General features: G+C 48.1%; 1 protein-coding gene across 1 annotated transcript in view; it reads right to left on the bottom strand.

Moving 5' to 3' along the window:
- Gabbr2 (gamma-aminobutyric acid type B receptor subunit 2) overlaps window positions 1-22,410 on the bottom strand; it is a 355,790-nt gene extending 333,380 nt beyond the window's left edge. The window contains exon 1 of the mRNA XM_063224805.1: window positions 22,069-22,410. Coding sequence (XP_063080875.1) covers window positions 22,069-22,395 — 327 coding nt within the window. The 5' untranslated portion in view covers window positions 22,396-22,410. The remainder of the gene's footprint in view (window positions 1-22,068) is intronic.
- Window positions 22,411-22,873: the final 463 nt, after the last annotated feature.

The raw sequence follows: 22,873 nt of genomic DNA, 5'->3' as shown, positions 1-22,873 counted from the left end.
TTGGTGTAGATGGTTCTTTCTCCACACAGCTGAGAACAAATGTATAAGACTGTGAGAACAATCACCATTTCCACACGCACAGCTGGATGGTCCAGCTGCAGAAATACAGTCCACCTGCTGGTAGAGGTCAGCCTTGGAAATGCAAATCGCTTCATAAAAGCACTTAATAAAATTCAGCACTTCTTTCTGATTTAGGACAAAGCATAATGAAACCCTCTCAGCAAATGAGATGGAAGACACCTGCAGGACACAAGGGCTGCTGCAAACCACAGCTAGATCCCAGCAGGTCGAACAGCAGCGACTCCATCAAATTCAGGATGCACGCAGAATGCTGATGCTCACAACCTCTGCTCAGTCCTGTCCCCAGGGAAGATGACAGACAATTCAATCCATGGACAAAGAGACAAGATAAAAACATGGGCAAGGAAGAGGCAGTGGTATTGTTACTCACACATGATATGATTGTCTACCCAGGAAACCCATGAGGAACTACTGGGATCCATGAGAATGCTCAATTAGGAAGCTGCTCAGGAGAGTTATGTGCAAAATCAGAGTTTTCTACATAGCAGCAATAATTAGCCAGAAGATACTTGTCAAGAAGAGGAGCCACCATAACAGTAAAAGAGTATCATTCACTTGGAGACGAGGGGCATAACTAGCAGTAGAACATGTGCCTCACATGTACAAGGCCCCAAACAAAACAAAAAGACAAAAAACAAAAAGAAGGAAAAAGGGAACATCTTGTGTCTGAAAATATAGGGGCACAAAAGAAGCTGGACAAACAGACCTTGGTAAGTCCCCATTGACTGCCATCAGCCTTCTCTACAATCATCTGCTTCTCATCAAAGTTAAGCATAAAAATTCACCTGTTTCTTTGGGTCTTCATTTTTTAATGAAAGCTCTTGTGTCATGTAAAACTGAAATAAATTTGCATGCTTTCTTAGTGATCTGTTGTTTGTTGTAGGGCCACAAACCTAGCAATGGGTGAGGAAAAGAAATCTTTATCTCCATACAAGTGAATAACTACAACTTTTATATAAAAGGTAAGAATTAAAAAGAAAAAGTACCCTAGAACCGAATGTGAACACTCAAAATTAAAAAATTTTATTCTGCCTAAATCAGTCTCTAAGTTCACTGAATTTCAACCAGAATTTCCTTCCTTTTCATCTTTTTCTTTTTCATTCTTTCTTCTTTCTCTTTCCTCTCTTCCCCTTATTCTTCTTTTTTCTTCCCTTTCAACAAAATGATCCTGAAGTTCTACAATAAGGACAAACAGGAGAGGAGAGTTAAAAAAATCCTTGCAAAGAAAAGTCCCACGATGAAGAGAATTCCTGTCTCAGGCAGTAAACAGTAATATACAGCTAGAGTAACTTAAATAGCGGGCATAGACCCAGAAAACATCAGAGTTCTAGGGGATAGAAACAGAAGGTTCAGAAACAGAGGAACTGTGTATAAGGTTGTTATCTCTACTAAGGAGAGAAATAAGTAAGTTATTCAACAAATAGTTTTAGGACATTGGATTAACTATTTGGAAAAATAGATATCACTAAAAGTTTACTTTATTAAAAATTTCTAATTATATTAAAGAGTTACTTTTTTTTTTTGTCTTTTTCCTTTTTATCGGTACCGGGGATCAAACTCATGACTGCCTGCTTGCAAGGCAGGCGCTTATGCCACTGAGCTAAATCCCCAGCCTCAAGAGTTACATATTTTAAAATGAAACTATTTGTTTCAAAATAACATCTAATTGGGTTATTTATAAAGTCGTGGAGTATCTGCAGGACTTTCTAAGCAGGACAATGTAGAAACTATAAAGATGTAAGTCTAGCTATGTAAAATTTAAGAGCCCCTGTGTTGAAAATAGCATAAAATGAAAGGCAAATGACATAACTGGGAAATATAGTCACCACATATATTCACCATGATATGTAGGAGGGTTACGGCGAAAGAGATCCACATATTAATAAAAATAAGTGAGAGACATTACAAATCAATTCACTAAAATAGGGGACTCATTAAACATCTAAACATATCCAACCTTCTTCTCTCTCCCTTCCTCCTTCTTCCTCTCCCTCCTTCCTTTTATTTTGTTGTACTGGTTTTGTTTTTCTGCAAGATGGGAGCCGATCAAACCCAGAGCCTCAAATGAGTGCCAGGCAAGAACTGGACTACTGAGCTACAGCCCCAGTCCCAACCTTTAAATAAATAAATAAACTCAAAATAAAAGTTCATCAACTGTGTAGTTGGCAGAGCTTTTGATTTTGTTTTCTTAGTAATAATTCACAGGTAGGTGCTCCAAGAAAATGCCCCACCCTGACTGCCCCACTGAACTCCAGGAAATGTCCCAGGAGGGTCTTAGAGGTGGGCTTCATGGATTTCTGCCTCCTATGCCACCATCCAGCTCTGAGGTTTGGGGCAAACTACTACATCTCTCTAAGCCACAGTGTTTTATCCTGAAGGAGGAAATAATAATAGTTCCTACCTATGTTATGACATTTAAAGGCAGTGATGCATATAAAGCCCATAATAAACTCTCTTTAAATAGCGGAGATAACTATACATTAAAATACTTAAATTTTGCATCCCCTTTAGCCCACCCAGTGCTAGATTCTAAAAGGCAAATCACAGAGATGCACACATACCTTATGTCAAGGCTATGAACTGTGGCATTGTTTAGAATCACCAAAACACACCCACACCCACACTGCAAGCACATATTCAACAACAGATTATTCAAATAAACTACAATCTAGCTACTCAGACATACAGAGGAGAGACCCTGAAAGTGCCTGGAACGCTCCTCACAATACAGAGAGTTAAAGCAAGAAGGAATGCAATTTACCACAATTTAAAACATGGGGGAAAAGGAACAGGTAACAAGCAGTGAATGATCTGAATTTTTAAAAAATGCCCAGTGGTGGAGGCAGAACAGATGCATCAGCACGATACTGGCTGATGTCTCAAGTCAAGAAATGCTTGTGGGACTCAGTGACATCTATGTGCTCCTCATTCTGGAAAACTGAGGCTTTTGATTCCATGATAAAATACTTATCCCAAAAGATGAAAACCAAGTATTTTTGTGATGCTCTACAACACTTCCCAAAAGTACAGTGTGAAAATTGTCTACCGTAGAGATCAACCTCACCCCATCCAGAGCTTCCCTGACTGTGGTCCCTGTGATGGTCTCTGCTGGAATTCCCTGCCCTAGGGACAGACCTCTGTGCTACTCTCCAGGCCGGTGGCTGCAAGGTCACCCCTCCCCAGACTGACTGCCCCAAGGCAAGTGACCTGTACCAAGCACAGCCCACCTGATCTGAGTGGTGCCCAGCAAACACTCATTGAATAAGGGACAAGGGGATGAACTGACATGTCCAGGCCTCCATGAATGGCTTCCACTCTGACTTACAGTTGTCTTTCCCACGTCCGCCTCCCTTGTAGAGGAGGAGCTCATACGGACAGGGATCCAGATCAGAACTCTTCGATCTACCCCAGAATAGTCTCCTCTTGACCAAACGCTACTAAGGTTCTCTGAGAGCTCCTCCCAGCTAGGGCTAGGTGTTTGGGCTTCTGGGTTTGCCTTTACATTGGCCCATTTTACCAAAAATCCTAGTAAGTCAGTGTAGCTAAAATCCTCCACTTTTATTTTTTCTTTCAGTACTTCACATTGAGTTACATTCCCTGATCTTATTATTTTTTATTTTAAGACAGGGTCTCACTAAGTCCCTAAGTTGTCCAGGCTGGGCTCAAATTTGCATTCTTCCTGCCTCAGCCTCCCAGAGCACTGGGATTACAGGCGTGTGGTACTACACTCCACTAACAATCCTAACTCTTGACAGTTACCAAATTCCTCAACCCCACCATCCCCAAATAATGTCTGTTCATCACAGCCTTTCTCAGGAATTCCAGTTGCTTTAGCCAGAATCTTCCATCCCTGTGTCTCCTCTTAGTAATTTTCCATCTCCAATCCTCAGCTGGCTTCTTGGCTCTGAATCCCTATTGGTCCATGCTGTGTTTGAATAAAACCCTGCTCCACACTGAGGTCTCTCCCCCTGCTGCAATAGCCCCTATGTAAATGTTTTTTTACCTCTTCAACTCTCGTTCAGCTGTTGTCCACAGCTCCCAGCTTCTCCAGTGGAGGGTCTGCCATGCAAAAGAGCTTTGACACCTTGGTCTCACTGTCACAACCACCCACAGCTGGACCAGGATGTGACTACAGCACCTCTCAAAGGGCCACCTCTCCCTGCACCTGGTAGCACAGGTGTGCAGAGCTCGGGTGTGTGTGTGTCCTCAGGTGGTTACAGGGGTCCCCCTTCCATACACTTCCCACCTGGCTAAGCTGCTTGGCCTGAATTCTGGATGAAGGTGGGATAGGAAAGCAGACCTCACCTGGGTTGGTGAGAGACATGGGGTTTAGAGTGGTGGATGCTCACCACTGGACTTAGCAGGATTCTTGGTAAAATTAGTGACACAAGTTTAGGCCTTGCTGAAAAGGAGCATAACTCGCATTTGATCAAACTCCATCAGTGCCGCCCTGCTCATCACAGGATTTAAGAACCCTACCCCTACCCCTCAGCTCCGGGCCCCAGTCTGCCCACTTAGAGTGAGCGGATCTCTCCATGTCCTGCTCTGGCACCATATACCCACAGGACAAAAAGAACCAGCTCACAACCTTCACAGAACAGGGACACGCCTGGTACCGCCCACCAGCACCCATGCCAGGGCCTAGCACCAGGGGTCTGTTGGCCAGCATTTATGGAAGGGAGCCAAGCAGGACAGTTCCACGGTCTCCCTGGGATCACCTTCGCCAGCACATCCTTGTTATACCTGAAGGAGACTCCACTCTCAGCGCCCCCTGGGACCTGGCCTCCCTGGAAGCCCAGATGCCTACAGCAACATCTTCCCGACAAGAGCAGGGAACCACGGTTCCTCCTCCGGAAATGAGAATGTGTCTCTGCTACAAGCGCCTAGACTCTTTCCCCACCCACTCCCTACAAGGCTCATTGACTTTGTCCTATCCTCATGCAGCTGTTTTTTCTGAACCAAGTGCCAGGTGATGGACTGAATCTTGAAAAAGGACTCCTAGAATCTTGGAGCAATGGGGTAAATGTAACCAGAGGAAATGTGTTTTCTGGATCTGTCATCTAAAACACTTCCTAATCCTTCTAGCTTGGCATCACTGGCAAAATTAGACCACTATGACATCTACGGCTTTATTTGAATCACTTGAAAAAAGGTGTATCTTAAAGAAAACATATTCATCTTCTTTAAAGGAAGGGTCCTGGCAGCCAGGCAAGCCAGCCTCTAGAAGGAGAGAGGGCAGGTCATGACGGAGATGAGGAGGGCAAGGTCCCTGTGGGCTGGAAGCTCTTGCTGCCCTCATCCTCTCCGAGAGTGGGCACAGCACAGAAAACCCTAAGGTGATGGAGTGCTTTCGGGAAGAGGTCACCTCTGTAACGAAGGCCTGGTTCTCCTGCAATGCCATTACAGGGATTAGTGAGTCAAGGCTTCTCCTCCAATGACCCTCACTTTCTTTACCTATAAAATGAGGACAATGATCAAACCATCTGTGCAAAGGCAGGTGACATATCCCTCCCTCTCTCGAGGTCTATTTGGGGGCTAGACACAAAGACAGTGCACATATAAGTTAGAACACGTGGAGAGTCCTCAAATTCCACTCACGCCAGCTGCTCTCCATGTAGGTATCTTCCTAAAAGAGTTGAAGACACATGACAGTGACACATGCACACCGATGCTGATGGCAGCTGCACAGCTCATAAGAGCTAAATCTCAGAAATGACCTCTATGTTCATCAACAGATGAATGGATGAAGGGAGTGTGGAATTTATACACAGTACCACAGAGAAGAAAAAACCTGAATCATTTGTAAGCAAATCGGTACACTTTGAGACCCTAATATTGAGTGAAGCAAACCAGAGATACAAGTTCAAATATTGTATGTTTTCTCTTATATGAGAAGCCCAAATATAAAGACCAAAATAAAAGTTAGGTAATAGGAAAAAGGAAGATCAATCTTTCGTAAAAGGGAAAAGGACCCTTTTCCCTGCATGTAGCCCTAGGCAGTTACTGAATCTTCTTATGCCTCAGTTTTCTCATCTGTAAAATGGAAACAACAAGAACACTTCCCTCATTGGGCCTCAGTGAGAAACAGACGATTCAAGGACAAAGCCTCAGGTGTGTCCATCCTGACAACACCGGCAGTTGTCAGCATGCCATATCACTTAGGCAACTTTTTGTTTGCTCCTTAATGCAGGAACACAAGCAGATGGGATTCCCACTTCCTGGGTCTCCAGAAGACCTGATTCAGCTCCGAATAAGAGGAGCTGCCTTAGAAAATGCAAGCACCACAGCCCCGAGGGGTCAGGATTGGCCTCTAAAACCCTTGCCATCCCCAACAGGTACCAGCCCAGTTTGTCTCAAAGACATATAGCCAGGGGTGGCAGCTCACACCTATAAACCCATCATTTGAGAGGCTGAGGCAGGAGGCTGAGGTAGCAAGTTCGAGGCCAGCCTGGGTTACATAGTAAGTTTAAGACCAGTGTGAACTACATAGCAAGACCTTGTCTCAAAACTCCCCCCTCCTGCAAAAAAAGTCAACATACAAGAGTTTCATAGCCCTGCGATGCCTGTCCTAACCATTATGCAGCCACAATTACTGAACAGAAGATTTAAAAGCATGCATTTATTTATTTATTGGTACCGGGAATCCAATTCACGACCTCACACTTATCAGGCAGGCACTGAACTGCTGAGCTATATCCCTTGCCCTAAAAGCTTTTAAACTAGCTTCTTATACTTATCTGAACCACACAAGAAAATCTTTCCATGTATATTTGTTCTGGTGAGCCTTGAATCTCTGCTGGATGAAAGAAGGCAACTGACTATTTTCATCTTAAAAGGGCAAATTTTGACTTAAAAATAAGAATAGATGACTCAGCCGTGACATCTCAGTTGCCACTGTCTTTCCCCACAGCACTGTTTCCTGACCCCACAGCAGTCACCACACCGAAATGCCTAACCCCAGAGGCCCACCTGGGCTTTCCAGGACCATCACCAGAGAAGCATGATCACGACCAAGAGGGCAGCCAGCAGTGTGTGCCCATCCTACAGGCAAAGAAACCGAGGAGCCAAGAGCCCAAATTCCCACAGCAAGAGCAGGTCCAGCCTTCCCAGAGCCACACCTGTATTCTGGATGTGCACTTCCTTCCTGCAGCCCCTCAAAGCCATTGTAACTCTTTTTCTCACTAAACACCCAGAACTGAGTCTTTTTTAGTAAAAATCCAATTTAGTCTTTATACATCAACTTCTTTATCAGCGCTTGTGAGAAAACCACAGTATCGCTCTGCTCAGAATCTCTCCCTTCCAAATGCATTTCAGCAATGGCCCATCATTCTCTGCCCAGAGAAGAAGTAATCTGTGGCAGGCTGTAAAAGGGCTGGAACCTGGCAGGTCTCAAAAGGAAAGCCATTCGTTGTCCCAGTTGGGAAGCAAGAGCTCCATCCCTTCCAGACGGGCTGATTAATCACTGGAATCCAGAATGACAGCGGCTCCCCGGCAGCTCTGTTGTCTCAAAACTCAGAGTCTGTCCCACTGAGACAGATACACCACCACACTCCCACAGAGACTCCACTGGGGACCAGCGTGGTGTGTGGCTCCCTGGCTCTCCCATGTCACGAAGAGAAGCTTCCTCTTGAAGCCAGTCCCACCAGCAGGACAAGCCCAGGAGGTCAGCGCCAGCCTTCTCCCCAGATGACACAGCCAGGCCTGCCAGCCTGGCTTCTGTCTGCTTAGGTTCCACAAGTGATGGCAACTCAGCCCACTGCTGCTCCTTCCTCCCCTCATCAAGAAAGCTATTAGGAGGAATGTAAAGCTGATTGCCTCTGTAACGTCCACCTACAGACCCAACTTAGAGTAAGCTCTAAAATCACTCCCGGGCCCTCTTCAGACTCTGAGTCATTTTCCGATTGTTAAAATTAGAATAGCCTCCTGGCAGCCTCCTTCCTAAACTGAAGTGATGTCAAACAAGACTGGAGCCTATACCCATTCAGCATTTCCAGGCATCCACTGGAGCGGGGCCCTGGGACATGCGGGGCTCGGGGACATAGTCTAATCCTAGCCTCAGGGACCCTCTGCAAGGTGAGTGCAGATGGAAAAGCAAGCTGGGTCCCTTCCAGGGCTTCTAAATTACAGGACTGTCCAAGACCCCACCCCTAGGAAGTGTCAAAGACAGGGCTCAACTCCAAGTCTGCTTAATCCATCTTGCTCTGTACCCAGAATGTTGTGATGTCTCTGGAGGTGGCTTTATCCAGCTCCCAGGTGACTTGGGAGTAGTCTTTAGTCAGCAGGAAGCTTCTTCACTAAGGAGGCTTGCAACAAACACCAATGGACTTAAAACACACTTCAGACCCTGAAGCCCAAGGGTCTTTCCACTCACTGTCCACAGTGACTTCTGTGATCACTCCCCATGCACTGGCCACATCTGGTCCTGGAAGTCCATCTCGCTGCCTTCACTCACCAGTTCCCTCCTCCTATACCCCAGTTCTCTCCTCCTCCCTGTTACCTATGGACAGCTCCAAGGTCACCCACTGTGGGACAGTGAGAGCTCATGACCTCTCTCCTCAGTGTCCCTATAGCTTTCCCCAATGTGCCTCTGTGAAGAGGCTATTCAACCCGTCTCACCACCTTTGTTTTATTGGACAAACACTGGGTATGCATAGTCCAGAATATCACTCACACCTGGCCTGGAGTCCAGGACCCTTCAGGGGAGCGCTTTCTGAGAGTTTTCTGAGCCTTACACACCCACACACTTTGAGGCGTCCTCTGAGCCAGGCCAGGAGACCAGGCCTGGTGGCCTGAGCTCTACCACTGGCCACCATAGCAATGGAGGCCTGGGAGCCCCTCAGAACCCAAGCCAAGGCCCTGGCCTCCTGACGTGGCCAACCTGGAGACACAGGCCTCCTCCAGGGCCATACACTGAAGGGTGGGCTGGTCCTCCAACAGAAGCTGAGAATAGTCTCAACACTGAGAACTTTTTAATTGTGCTGGTATTCATAGGTACCCACAGCCACCGTCTCTGAAGCCACTCTTGTACCAGGCAGGATCTGGGGGCTCCAACATCTCTACTGCGCTCATTAGACAATGTGGCCTTTCCTCAGCAACCCCAATGCACCTTAACCAGAAAGTTGGGGGAAACAGAGCCAGACCAGAGCCCAGGCCATAAAACCTGGCTTTGTATCTGTGCCACGAAAGAACCATGCGTGTGACTTATCTGAGCACATCACAGAGATGTCAGGCTTGGTGACTAGAGCTGTTCACATTCTAAGAGGCCCATTCTGCAGTTGTTTGCCCATCTTGTACCTATACAGAAGCAGGTCCCATGCTCACGACCACACTGCATCTAAACACCCACCGTGGGCCAGCTCTGTCCACCGTATCATGGTCAGCCCTCCACCCACATGGCTTGCCAGCTATCAAACTGGCCACGGATGAGGCAGGAGCTTTGCAAACAGAGCCAGCCCATGGCTCCCTCACACGGCTGAGTCAACCTTAAATGTGAACAGCCCGAGACACAAGGCTGAGTATTTCATATTCCCAGCTGGTGTGCCTGACTCTACCTAAGCCACCACCCCAGGGCACCTCTACTGCCAGCCTGGATCCCAAACCACTGCTTACAGAGGCCACGTTTCTGCCTCTGTATCCCTGGCTCCACAGTTTGGCTATGGATGGTCTTGGGCCCAACACCTGCCAAAGACAATGACCGACTTCTGAAACTCTTAACTATCTCATTCCAGATGCTTCGTTTAGACAACCTGCTAAAGCACCAAACCTCAGGCCTGTAGGCAAAACTCTTCCAGGGGATTATTTCTAACACAGTAGCATCTCCTTCTTTATTAAGAGGTCAAATGAAGCTCTTGTGTGAATAACATCTCTATGTCTTACATATTGTTGGAGACATCCAAAGGTGAGAAAGAATGATCTAAAATTAATGACTTTGTGTGCATTTATTTTTAGGCATATATTATATCTGTGCTTCTTTATGGCCTTTTTAAAAGCCCTTTCAAACTAAGCTCCCTTCCCTGTCTCTACAATAATTCTATGAAGAAATAGGAATAACATTATTATTCCCACTTTACAGATGATGAAAATAAGGTGCAGAGAATTTGGATGTCTAGTTCAAGGTCACCCACTAGAAAGTCAGGTCACTCATGTAGGGTTCAGAGCTGTCCATTGAATAGCTCTACATATGGCCTAAAAGATCTGTCTCTGGATCCTAAAGGGACATGTGTAGTGGACACCAGGGCATTTCTCCTGCCTTCCAGTCCAGGGTTCCATTGGAGCAACGCATTCCTCACAGAGGCTCCATTTGGAGGCTCAGTTGTGATCTATCCAAATGTGTTCTACTGTACAATGTGTTAGTGCCACTCATGCAAAACTCACCTGCTGACACTGACAGAGCCAGGGGCCAGGTCTCAGCAGAGACCTGTGACCACTCCAAGTGTTCCTGAGCTCCTGCAGGCATGGCCTCGGGGCTGGAACCCAAATGTGCTGAACAATGACATGCCTGTCCTCAAGGGCCAGCCCTACTCAACACCAAATGAGGCAGGGAACAATAAGAGCTTTATGGACTTCACCAGGAAAAAGCAGCCCAGGTTGAGGGCTCTGGGGCTACTACTGGGGTCTCAGCACCCCTTTCCAGACATGAGTGGGCTTAAAAACAACACTTAACTTGAGAAACCCATTTGATGGCACCCAGACACAGAACACAACTTCTTTACTGGCTTCGAACACACAACCCCCTGCTGAAATAAGAACCAATTTCTGGATGATGCCACGGTGTTTCACATTTAATACACATAGCAATGAAATAACGGTATAATAGTGCGTGCCAGCTAACGTGGGCTTCTGGCTTACATCAACATCCCTGCTACATAAGCACTAGAAAGGAAAACACCACAGTTCTTATAACATATGTGCTATAGAATTTTCTCAATCAGGGAGCACAGAGAAGGCATGCTTGAGCTAGTACACAAAGGATGAAGGGAAGTGGAAAAGCATTCCAGAGAGCAGAGCAGCTTATGCAAAGGCCCTGTGCAGGGAGGGCCAGGTTCATTCAGGAGACAGAAAGGTCCATGAGACTGGGCCTAAAAGAAGGAGAACAGAGAGCTCCGCTCAGCAGAGACCGTGAGAGTGGACAAAACAGACCTCAGAGAGCCTGCAAGGCCACAGGAAAAGCTTCGTTCCCATTTCTAGAGCCATCTATCCCTGCAGGAACCTCAAGCAAAAAGGCTACCTGAGTAAGGGGTTAGACCACTGGAGCTGTATTTGGGGGTCAAAGGATAACTAGGGACCGCCCCTGCATCTTCCCAGCACCCACCACACCATCACTTTTCATGCCACGCGGGAAGAAGACCTAGCCCCCTCCCCTGCACGTTTGAGGGCACAGTGATTTCAGGCTCAGGTCTGCACAGCCCACACTGAGCTCAGGGCCTGGGCTGAGAAGGTGCTCAGCACAGACACAGCCCAAAGGTGTAAAGGCGGCCCCAGCACTGCCCTTGGGGTGGTCTGCATCTAACGGATGCAGATGCAGACACTGACCCCTAAGTAAATACATCAGGAGGTAACAGGTTCTGCAAGAGACAAGTTCACCAGGTGTGGGGGATACAGAGAGGATCTGCACAAGCCAGATGTGGAGCTGGGCACACTCAAGTGCAGAGTACAGAGCAGGCAGTGAGGCTGAGTGGGTGGACCAGGGAAATAGAAGAGAGTGGGGCTGAATTCCAGGGAGAGGCAAGCCACTGAATAAAATTCACAAGGGAAACAGGTATCAGCTCCTCACAAAATTTGGATTTGCAGGGCTGGGGATTTAGCTCAGTGGCATAAGCGCCTGCCTTGCAAGTGTGCAGTTGTGAATTCGATCCCTGGTATCGATAAAAATGAAAAAGATAAAGAAAAATTGCATTTGCTTTTAGGAGAGTAAGACAGTAGCATGAAGAAGTTGGTTGACTCCACATCCGACACTGCAACAGCAAAGTGAGACCCAGACTCAGCTCAAATCCAAGCTGCAGCTTGGGTGGCTATAATGTTAAGTGAGTCACTTAACCTTTCTCAGTCTGATTTGTAAAATGTGGACAATATTAGTGGTGACCTCATCAGCCTGCAGTGAGAATTAAATGACTGAATGATGCAGGCACTTGACATGGATACAGAGAAGGGGGAAGAACCAGGAAAGAGCGAATTGTTATTGTTCATTTGTTCTACTCACTAAATCTTCCTGTCTTCTTTTCCTTTGTTTATGACAATGACTAGAGCCCTACAAGGAACCCAGGAGAGTCTGGTGAGCCCTAGGGGACACTGGAATGGTAGGCAAATCAATTCTCCCTTCCAGGAAAGCCGAGGTTGGGCCGAGTGGGGTCCTTACCTAGGTTCTGGTTATGGGCCCCAGAGGAACATCTGGGTCTTTGTCGGCCAGTTAAGTGCCATGAAACAATCTGGGCATCTTCAGACAGGCTTCTGTGAATGGGCAGTTCGGGAAACAAAGCGATTTGGATAATACAGTGATGATTATTATAAGTGTGGCTGTTGCTTTCAAAATCAGTTCCCTCTGAGCAAAGTCAAGTGGATCATGAGCAGAGTGTGAAAATATCATTTTCTCTGTGCTGCCCTCCTGACCTCGCTCCACGAGAGCAGCGGGAATGCATCACTCCATAAAGCCCTTCTTTGGCTAGATTTTATCAGAACACTGACGGATGCTATCCTTGCCAAATGGCAGGGGAAGGGGTCTGCTTCAGCCAGCACTCGTGGAAATGGACACTGACGAGGACAAATGAGTCCACTTGCTCAATACTTTGGATCTAACACTCATTTTCCAGATAACAGTGACACCTCAGCCTTCCAGCAATATAAACCAAAGAACCAAAAAGATTAGGAAAATATAAAATTGGCAAAAGAATTCTCCAATCAGTCCAAAAAAGGTATCTCAATACTCATGCCTTTTACTCAGGCAAGGATTCTCATTCAAATTCCAGCTTATAAATCACTTTTTTTTTTTTTTTTGTCTTTTTCATTTTTATCGGTACCAGGGATCGAACTCACGACCACCTGCTTGCAAGGCAGGTGCTTAGCCGCTAAGCTAAATCCCCAGCCCCTATAAATCACTCTTACTTCAATCATAATTCTAACAAAGTTGGTTATCAGGTTTGGAGTCCAGACCTATTATGTCACCATCAAGGAGACAAATGGTCACCTTCAGCCTGAGATTGTCCAGTTCCTCAGTCAGCACTGACCATGGAAAGAAGGAGTAGAAGCCCTCGAGTCCAGGAACAGTGAGTCTGGAAGAAAGCTTGCTATTTAGGAGTTCTAGGGCACCTCTCTGCTTACTGTGCCCAAACCTGCCACTGGACCACCCGGGCAGATGACCTGCCTCCACTCCTCCAATGTCTACTAGGCCCAGAGCCCCCATTCTTGCCTCTGCTCTTGGTGGTTGTCTTCCTGGATGTGGGAGTAGTTTTATCAAAGCACTGCTCCAGTAAATTGACTTCCTAAAACCAAGACACTTCCCAGACACCGAAAGGTATTTCTCTCCTAGTCTTGCTATGGGGGAATGGTATCAGCTTTGTGCATAATCTCTATCAGACTATCCAACAAGCATCCTTTCCTCTTTTCATACTCTCCATACCATCTAATTGTAAGAACCCCAAAGAATGAATAAAGAGCGAGCAGGAAGTTCACCCCATACAAAGAACTTCTCCTATTTGTTAGGACTATGCCCATTAATCCTCTTAGAACTAGAGAGATGGAGTCCAGGCTTTAGATCTGTTTGTTCAATAAATATTTACCATGCTTATACTCTGTGCCTCGCCCTAAGATAGTGCCTGGAACAGCACAGAGCTGGTCATGCCCTGTCTCTGCCTCTTCACGTAAACGGTGAAGCAGAGATCCTCCATCCAAGCTGCAGCTCAGAGAGCAGAGAAAACTTCCCAGTCTCAGCAACCAACCTAGCACAAGAACCCAGACCTTTGGCTCTCTCTGGGGCTCCCATTCCCACGTTTGCAGCCTGGAACACCTGTTCATCCCTACACAGCCAGGTGCAGAGGGGAGGCATTTCAGCAGCCTCAGGATGTGTTATTATATAACCACAGAGAAGAAGAAGAAAACAAAGTAGCAGATGCCATGCAGCTGCTCATTGGGCAAACTATGCCTTTTAATTTTCTCACCTCCTTAGAACCAAAGTAAATACCCAAAAAGGTAAGAGAAAAGAAGTCCCCAAACCACATGGGAAATGAACAAGCAGATGCCTGGGAGAGAGAGGGCCTCCCCAGTCCTCTGTGCCGGTCTCTATCATGACTCGATTGTACCACATGCAATCGCATCTGTCTGTCCTGCCCATCTGTTAGACAGTGAGCTGCTGATGAAGACAGGATCTGCACATCAGCCATGTCTACATTGCAGAGCCTTTCACAGGTCCTGGAAGAACCTTCTGCCAGGATCAGTGTGATGTACCAGGGCGCTGTGGAAGAATGGCTGTGTCTGTGGCATCCAGCTGGGTGGGCCAGCCGTTTCCTTTGCAGATGAAACATGGGAGGTACAGTCATTTAGCACAGCATTCAGCTCATGACACTATCCCAGCACAGGTCCCAAATCTGACTCTTTGGGTTCATCATGGAATGCCCTTCATGGGTAGTCTTTCTCCATAGCTTACCATTCACCTGCTCAAGACTTCCTAAGAGCTGCCCCTCCATCTGCAATGCTTCCTACCTGACTCTCCTCCACCCATCCCCCCTCTTCTTACACAGGTATCAGAACAGCATCAGAGTCAGGGCATTCCCATCTATTGCCTAAGTCTTTCACAGGTATAGCCCCCGAGATCTCTGATACTTATAAATCTATCTTGGCATCTCTTTCCTGAAGGACCCCAATGACAAGTGCTAATGCCATCTGTATGCTATATTTCCCAGCCTCCTTTGAAGTCAGGTTGGCTAGTACTACATCTGGCTAAGGAAATAAGAGCAGAAATAATATTATCACCTCTGTGTAATGATGATTAAAAACCCAGTATGCCTTCCTCAGAGACTGCTTTCTAGCTATATCTTCTTGAAATCAGAAGATTCGTGCACAAAAACAGTCAAGATACTTATGTTATGTCTTGGAGGAGAGTCATCTGGGAGCATCCTTGATATGCACAGGACATTACATGAGCCCACATAAATTTTACTGAGTTAAGCGACAGAGATTTCAGGATCTGTTTGTTAATATGGCATACCAAGTCTATCCTAGGTGAAACCATATATCCTATTTGCCTATTTGTTTAGCATGTCTATTGGCATCACTATCTCAAACTTCCAGCTACAAATTTTATTTGCTGAAGTCTCAGGTCTCTGTGTGCAAAAGTTGATATTGCTCTATGTTCATAAGACAACCTGCTAAACACTAGCACAGTACCAAGCACTAAACAGGTACCTGATAGCCCACCCATCACTTCCTCTCATCCTCTTTGAACAGGAATTTTTGGATGCAGATGGTACACCTATGGGTGCCTGTCCAGGTCTAGGAACTGGTGGGGGACTAGCATGATCAATGAACTGCCCTCGCTTTGGGAAGCTTAGGGGTCAGTGTTGGTTGGAGCACGTGGAAGCAGCAACAACTTGGCACCAACTTTCCTCATGCATGGCATACCTTCAGCTCTGAGAGAGGAAGGGTGAGTGCTCTGGGGAAGTGATCCAGGCAAACCACCTAATGAGATGCTAATTCAGAAAGCAGTTGCTTTACAGTTCAGTCCCACAACATTCCCCTCATGGCTGCTGCATACCTAGCCTGTCCAGCCCTGGGGATCAGACTGGCTGTGATGTTTCAAAGCTACAGCACAAAAGGGAGAAGAAACCAGTGTGGCCATGATACAAGGCAGAACAAGAACCATGCAGGAGCCACACATCAGAGAATCCTTGGTGTTCCATCCTCTACTCTCAATACTCCTGAGCAATGCAGCATCAGAAAACGCTACCTTACAATTCCCTTGCATTTGAAGCTTGCACATCTATTTACTCCTCCTAACAACCCTGAGAAGGCAGCATAATTATCCTCACACTGTGCAACAATGGTAACCAAAATGCAGCAAATATTTGCTGACACCTGCTGCATGCCAAGCATCAATCTGATTGTCCTACCTGAATCCTCTCTTTGGCTCCTTATGCATCGGATAAGTATTCAAGCCCCATTAGTACTCAAGCCCCATTTTATAGATGGAGAAATAAAGTCAGGTGTGATGGTGCTCAGCTGTAAGCCCAACACTCTGGGAGACTGAAATAAAGGATCACAAATTTTAAGACCAGTGAGGACAACTTAGTGAGACTCTTTCTCAAAATTTAAAAAAAAATTAAGGGGGGCTGGGGATGTAGCTCAATGCTAAGGAAGAATGAGAAAGAAATGAGGTACAATGACTCCCTCAAGGTCACCAAACATGCAAGTGGGATCCAAATGGGGATACAAGCCCTGGTTTCCTGACCCTGAAGCCAAGGTTCACTCAGCAGTGACAAGGTGAGAATGTGATGAAACCTGGGGGGACTTAGGGGACAGACATCCTCTCAACCCACTGTCCCCCCTCTGTTGCCCCTCTTGCCCTGCTGGGTCTTGGTGCTGTCCATTCCCCCCACCCACCTCCATCTCCATTCAGGCCCAACATCTATTCCTTCAGCTGTGTAGAACATCCAGGCTTCTTGGCCTCCAAGACCATTCTGACTACAAGCCAGCCCCTGCCTTCCGACCAGCCTTGATTACATCACGCTTCTATGTCAAACCCTCCCATGAATCCCCTCGACCCAACCTGCTGAGCCAGCACTCACGGCCATCCAAACCCAGCACCGAGGCCACCTTTAGCTCCAAAACACAACTCAGTGCTTCCCAAATACGCCTCATGCTCTGTGGCCTCCTTCTGTCCATCTAGGGACCCTTCCATGATCCTCTCTACTGCCCAAGGCCTGTGCCCTCTGTATTACTATTTTATTCAGTCTTCCAGGCTCATCTTGACTTTCCTTCCTCCAGGCACCTCTCCGAACTCAGACATAGCTTCCTTTTCTAATCGCCTTTGGCATCTGGCATCTCTTTCTTCAACCTAGCACTTTCTAAATGCCTGTCTTTATGGATACCTGAGATCAGCCCCGAGTGGCATCCATATACCTCTAACAGTTTCTGGTTTCCTTGCAATCTGCGTTCACATGGTTGGGAGGCATTGACCTCACCTCTCCCTGCCTTCAGGCTGGGCTGGTTGGCATCCCAGACCTGGCCCACCAATACCATGTGATTGGCCTGGAGCTGAACACATGACCCAGTTCAGCCAATGAGACCCAAGTCTGGGACTGCAGCTGAAACAGTTGGGAAAGAAACATTCTTCTTACTGGAGTTTCTAAACTGGGAGTGTGCAGACCTGCAGCTGCGAGAGACCATCTGTGCTACCACATGGGGACAGCCTGCCCCAGAGTGAAGCCAACAGGAAAAGAGAGCCAAGACACACAGAGGAACAAATTTTAAAGGTACCATTTGAGCCTCTGGATTCAGCCATGCCTGAATACAGCGCACTCCAGATTTGCTCAGTAATATGAACCAGTAAAATTTGAGCTTTTGAAACAAGAGATCTAAGCATTATGTTTAGTAAGAGCCAAGAACCATGCTGGCAAGACACCACAGCTACAAAGAAGATAGGAGCTTGATTCTAAAAGAGCTCATAATCTATCTTTTTATTTTTAATAATAGCTTTTTAAAGATACAATTCACATACTGTAATATTCACTCCTTTCAAGTGTACAGTCCTTTGGTTTTTGTATGTTCACAGAATTATGCAACCACCTCTCCTCTTATTTCCTATCCTGCATCAAAAATGATTAATAGGTTCTCTCCCTGTTCTCTATTCACTGGTTGCATCTCTCAAACTAGGGCTATGATTAAGCGCCAGATAAACAGAGTCCAACCCCCCATCCTTCAGTTGTTGGGATATTTTCTAAAGCACCAGGAGTGAGAGAAGAGCTGTCTGGCAAAGCTACTCAAGTGAAAGAGACGCTCACCAATCACCAGATTCTCTCTGGGTTTTCCAAGCTGTCTCATGATGGCTGTCCCAAAAGCCCTACACCTGGACTCTGCTCTTTGGGCTTCCAGAACTTCCGCTACAGAATGTTTTAAAATACTAATAAGTGATAAAACATATAAATGCAACAATAGGGAAGTGATTAAATATTTGTGCCCCTATAAGACATAATAATAGATCACTGCTAGAAATCATCTTCAGAGAAAAGTATGAAGATGGGGGGGGGGAAATACTCATGATACAATAGTAATGAAATTAAACACAATATTTAAAGTACATAACACAGTAAACACTGGCAATTGGAAGGAAATAATGCTAATTCTTAAATGCAAGTATTTTGTGGAAGGGCAATTATTTATACTTTTCTGTAATTTTCAATTTTTCTAAGCTGAACAATAATCAAATTAGACCCACAAGTGTTATTTTTAAAACTCATTCCTTGGTTACTATCTTATTTTATTAATGTGGTTACCAAAGAATGAGAAAACTCATGTAGAACAGAATCCCCTATAAAACCTTTTAAAAAGATACTGTCCTTTAAAAAAAGATATCGTCCTGCACATCCTTTTAATCAAACCCATATGGAATGTAACCCACCAAGTTTACCTTTTCACCTGCTTAGAAGCTCAGAACAAAAATTTAAAGCTCAAAATGCAATCACCAGTTTAGCTTGCATGTTTTAACTTCATGCTTCTATATAGTTTCCAGTGCTTCCTTTTATCCATGTCTTACTTGTGGTTGATTGGCCGGCTGGTTGGTTGGTTTTGCTCTTTTTTTTTTTTTTTTTTTTTTCTTTTGGGGACTGATGGCAGAGTCTGCACTGAACTACATATTCTCAGGCCATTCTTTTGAGCAGGGTCTCATTAAGCCCCCAAGAAACTAGCCATCTTTCTGCCTCAGCCTCCAGGCCTGAGCTGCCACCCTCATCTTTGTGTGTTTTCATATACATGAAACCTCTTTGGAATCTACAAATAAGTGTTTGCTGAAACCATTCGATGTCACTAGAGATGCTGAGGTTCTGACAGAAAGGTGTCCCATTTTACCCACCAGGGCACTGAAGGAGGCTTTTAAAGCTATCATTTCCCCCATAACAGTAGGATATCTACCAAGATATATACACATATCCTCTTGACTGAGACGACCTGCCCTCGGGCACCAGATTAATTCAGTTCTTGATTCTTTTTTTTTTTTTTTTTTTTTTTTTGCAGGCCGCATGGACTAAGGTCCACGCTGGCCACCACAGTCACTGAACAGAGGATGACAGTAAATGTTAGCAAAGCCAGCCAAAATCTGTTCACATCTGTCTTGCATTCAGATCTTCAGACAATAAGTGACAAAGTGGCGGGCAGGTAAGTAGGTGGTACACACACCACACAGACACAGGCTATCTGAATAAACAGGCCCACAGGCTCTCTAATCGTCAGGCTTCAGACAGCCTGGATTTTACTGCACATTACTCTGGCTCCTTCACTCTGGCTCAAAGAAAAAAATACCTCTGCTGTAAACACGAGGTCACTTGGAAAAAAAAAATAGGTAATTATATCATCTGAGCACTCTCCCAAATGTGATACCTTATAGCAGAAGATGATGTATTTGATTGTCAGCCACAATTGTTCTTGCTAGGGATAACTTCACTGACTCTCCAGGAGACTTCAGAAGTAAGCAAAAGAAGCAAGCACGCAATATTTTAATTGTGGCCATGTTATCACATCTAAAGCCACCGTGTCTTACTTGTGAATCCACACCCAATGAAAATGAAGGAAGGGAGGCAGAATCATTTATCCAGTGCTTACAGCGTGCCAGACAGCACCCAAGGCTGAGCCAGGCAGCTCAAGGCATCTTCCTGTAAGCCGCACACCACCCCCCTGCAGAGTAGATATAATATCCTCACTGTTTAAAATGTGGACATCTAGGCTTAGAGAGATTAGAAATGTATCTCAAGGTCACAGGGGAGACCAGTTTCTGAGTGTTGAACCCCAGTCCAACCTACCCCAGAGCTCCACATGCGGCCCTTTGAAATAGCTACAGACCTTCCTGTTGGCATGAAGCTTAAATAATCCTCTGTCCTCCTTCCCACTGTTTCCAAAATATCCCTGCTCCAGAGCCTCTAGCTGCCTCATCTCCTTGACGCGGGTCCCTCAGTCATCACAGACACACTTGAAAAACAAAATGTGAAAGCTTCCACCCACACCCTGAAACCAACAGGCAACCTCTTCCCTGCCACAAGCCAAGAGGAAATCTCTTCCAAGGAATCTTCTTAAAGGGAAGAAAGTGGTGGCAAGAGCTTTGTGCAGCTAATAATACCTGGTGACGATGCAAGCAGGGCTGCCCTGTCTACACTTGTTTTTGTCTCCAGTGAACGGGCGCTCGCTCTCTGCTGTCCCTTCCAGAAGAGTATGTAAGGATCAACGAGGAAATAGTGCCAAGAAGAGGTGCTTCCGCGTAATTGCATGGTTCTCCATTTATGTGTGCAAGACAAGTACCCTGGAGAACTTGAAATGATCGGGCAAATATGAGGGCGACAGGAATGTCATTTGAAAATAATTTCACAGCCGGTTAGCCCTGTACAGCCACTCAGCTGGCATCCTCCTGGGGCAGAGGATGCCTTTGTGCCTGCAGCAGCCTCTGCGCAGCGCGGCCAACTGCCACCAGTTCCTTCACCTTTTATTTACAGCGCAAAGCAAGCTGGTTCATCAGTGGGATGGGAAGGTGGAGAACAAGATACGATCTAGATTCTGTCCTTTCCCTGGGGACATAAAAAGGGTCAGGTCGAGAAGGAAGCACAGCCCAGGTGGCATCGCCAGAGTAGTAACGCAATCCTCCTCCCCAAAGAAGTCTGCACCCCTGGGGAACCCCGGGAAGCAAGATCCATCCTAGCGCCTCGGAGGTGGTTGGCGCGATAGAAGAGGCGCCAACCAAGCCCACTGCACAGAAAATCACTGCCCCCTTCAGGCCGCATTTCAGACGCTGCGCCCGTTGCGTAGGGACTTCCTCAGTCCGAAAAACTCGCCAACCCGACTGTTTTGAGGCCGGAGATCGCTTCTCCAGGCCTCCCTGTGCGTTCTAGCGCCCGCCTGGTGGTGACGATTTGTGCTGGGGTTTAGGGAAAATCCCAAACCAAGGGTACGTTAGGGGTCTTGCAATGGAAATCTTTGAGAAGGAGGCCGGGAGGGGGAGCCCGCTGCTGCGCTCCAAGTCCGTGCTCGGGTACTAGGACGCTTCAAGTCTGCGCCTGGAGAAAAACTGCGCCCGCAGCCGCCCGGCCAACAATCGGACACCACCGCTGTGGGACACCGCCGCGCACGCCCGGAGCAGGACCTGCCAGGGCGCTTTGAGCAACTAACCAGAGAGGAGTTTCCTCCCAGAACATCTCGGGCTGCGGGCAGCGCGGACACATCAAGCAGCAGCGCTGCTGATCCCGCGGCCCCACACCTGCCGGTGCGCGACACACGCCCTGCCAGCTCTGCCTGCTGTGCCCTTTTGCCTGTCGAGTCCGTGAGCCCCGTGAACCTTTAAGCGCGCTTGGGTTTTGCTGGTGGACTGTGAGCAGGCCTGCGGTCCCTCCAGCCTCGCGTGCCCCAGTTTGCAGCCAATGCGCCTGGTCCTCCCACCCGGGCCCCTACAGCAGTAGCACCTGGCAGGGGCAACCACCGCAGGCCTTTTCGGGGTCCAACCCCATGTTTCCACTCTTTCTCTGGTCCAAGGAGACCCTAATGTTCTGTTTACCCCCACATACACGCACACTCACATACGTCCATAAAATCCCAAAGGAAGAGGATGCTCGGCAAATCTGGGCAAAGCTGTGCCAGTCAAATCCAGGGAGATTTGAGGGTGCCCACCGAGCCCCAGTCCAGGGTGCCGTCGGCAGGCGGGGGCGGGTCAATCGAAGCTCCAGCCAAGGGCTGGTGCTCACCTCTGACCAACACTCCCCCTTCCTCGCGCCCCCAGGTCCCCGACGGCACCGGCGGCGGGACACTCACCTCGGTGTCGTAGAGCCGCAAGTCGAGGAAGTAGGGGCGCAGGAGTGACTCGTTGCGGATCTGCTCGATGGCCAGCTCCACGGCGGGGAGCACGCCGCGCCCGATGCTGCCCTTGGCCACCTCCTTGGTGAGCGGCATGAGGCCCATGATGGAGAGCGGTGGGCTACTGGGCGGCGGCCGGGGGGCGCCCCGCGCCCAGCCCCAGGCCCCGGGCGCCAGCGGCAGCAGCAGCGGCAACAGCAGGAGCAGCAGCAGGCGCGCGGGAGGCGGCGACGGCGGCGGCGGCGGCGGCGGCCCGGGCTGCCCGGAGCTCCGCGGGGAAGCCATGCCGCGCCGCGGGCTGCGGGCGCCGGCTCACTCGGCCCGCATGGCCTGGCCCGGCCCGCCGCCCGGCGCCACGCTCTCCCCGCGGCGCCCGCGCAATGGCGCCGGCCGGTGCCCCGGCTCCGGCTCGAGCTCGGGCTCCTGCTCGATCAGAACGGCCGCGGCGGCGGCGGCGCCCGTGACGGATCAATCACGCCGGGAAGGGGTGGGAGCAAGCGGAGCGCGGGAGGCGGGGAGCGAGCGAGCAAACGCGGAGAGGGGGGCCGGCGTCTCTGCGCGCTCTCTGCCGCGCTGCCGCCCCGCACCGGGCCGCCTCCGCCCGCCCCCGTGCGCGCTTGGAGCCGCTTTCCAGCCCGGGGCTGCTAGGCGGCCGCCCCAGGAGCCCGGCCGGGGGAGGGCGGGCGGCAGGAAACGCGGGAGGCGAAGGCGAGGCTGCTTCGCGGCGGCTCGGGCCGCCTCCAGGGACGGGGACTGGCCGTGC

This window comes from Cavia porcellus, unplaced genomic scaffold (assembly GCF_034190915.1).
Source record: "Cavia porcellus strain 051 isolate PalLab524CR breed Dunkin Hartley unplaced genomic scaffold, mCavPor4.1 scaffold_1, whole genome shotgun sequence".
NCBI lineage: Eukaryota > Metazoa > Chordata > Mammalia > Rodentia > Caviidae > Cavia > Cavia porcellus.
The sequence above is the reverse complement of the archived record's forward strand: the minus strand, read 5'-3'. Positions and strand labels throughout refer to the sequence as shown.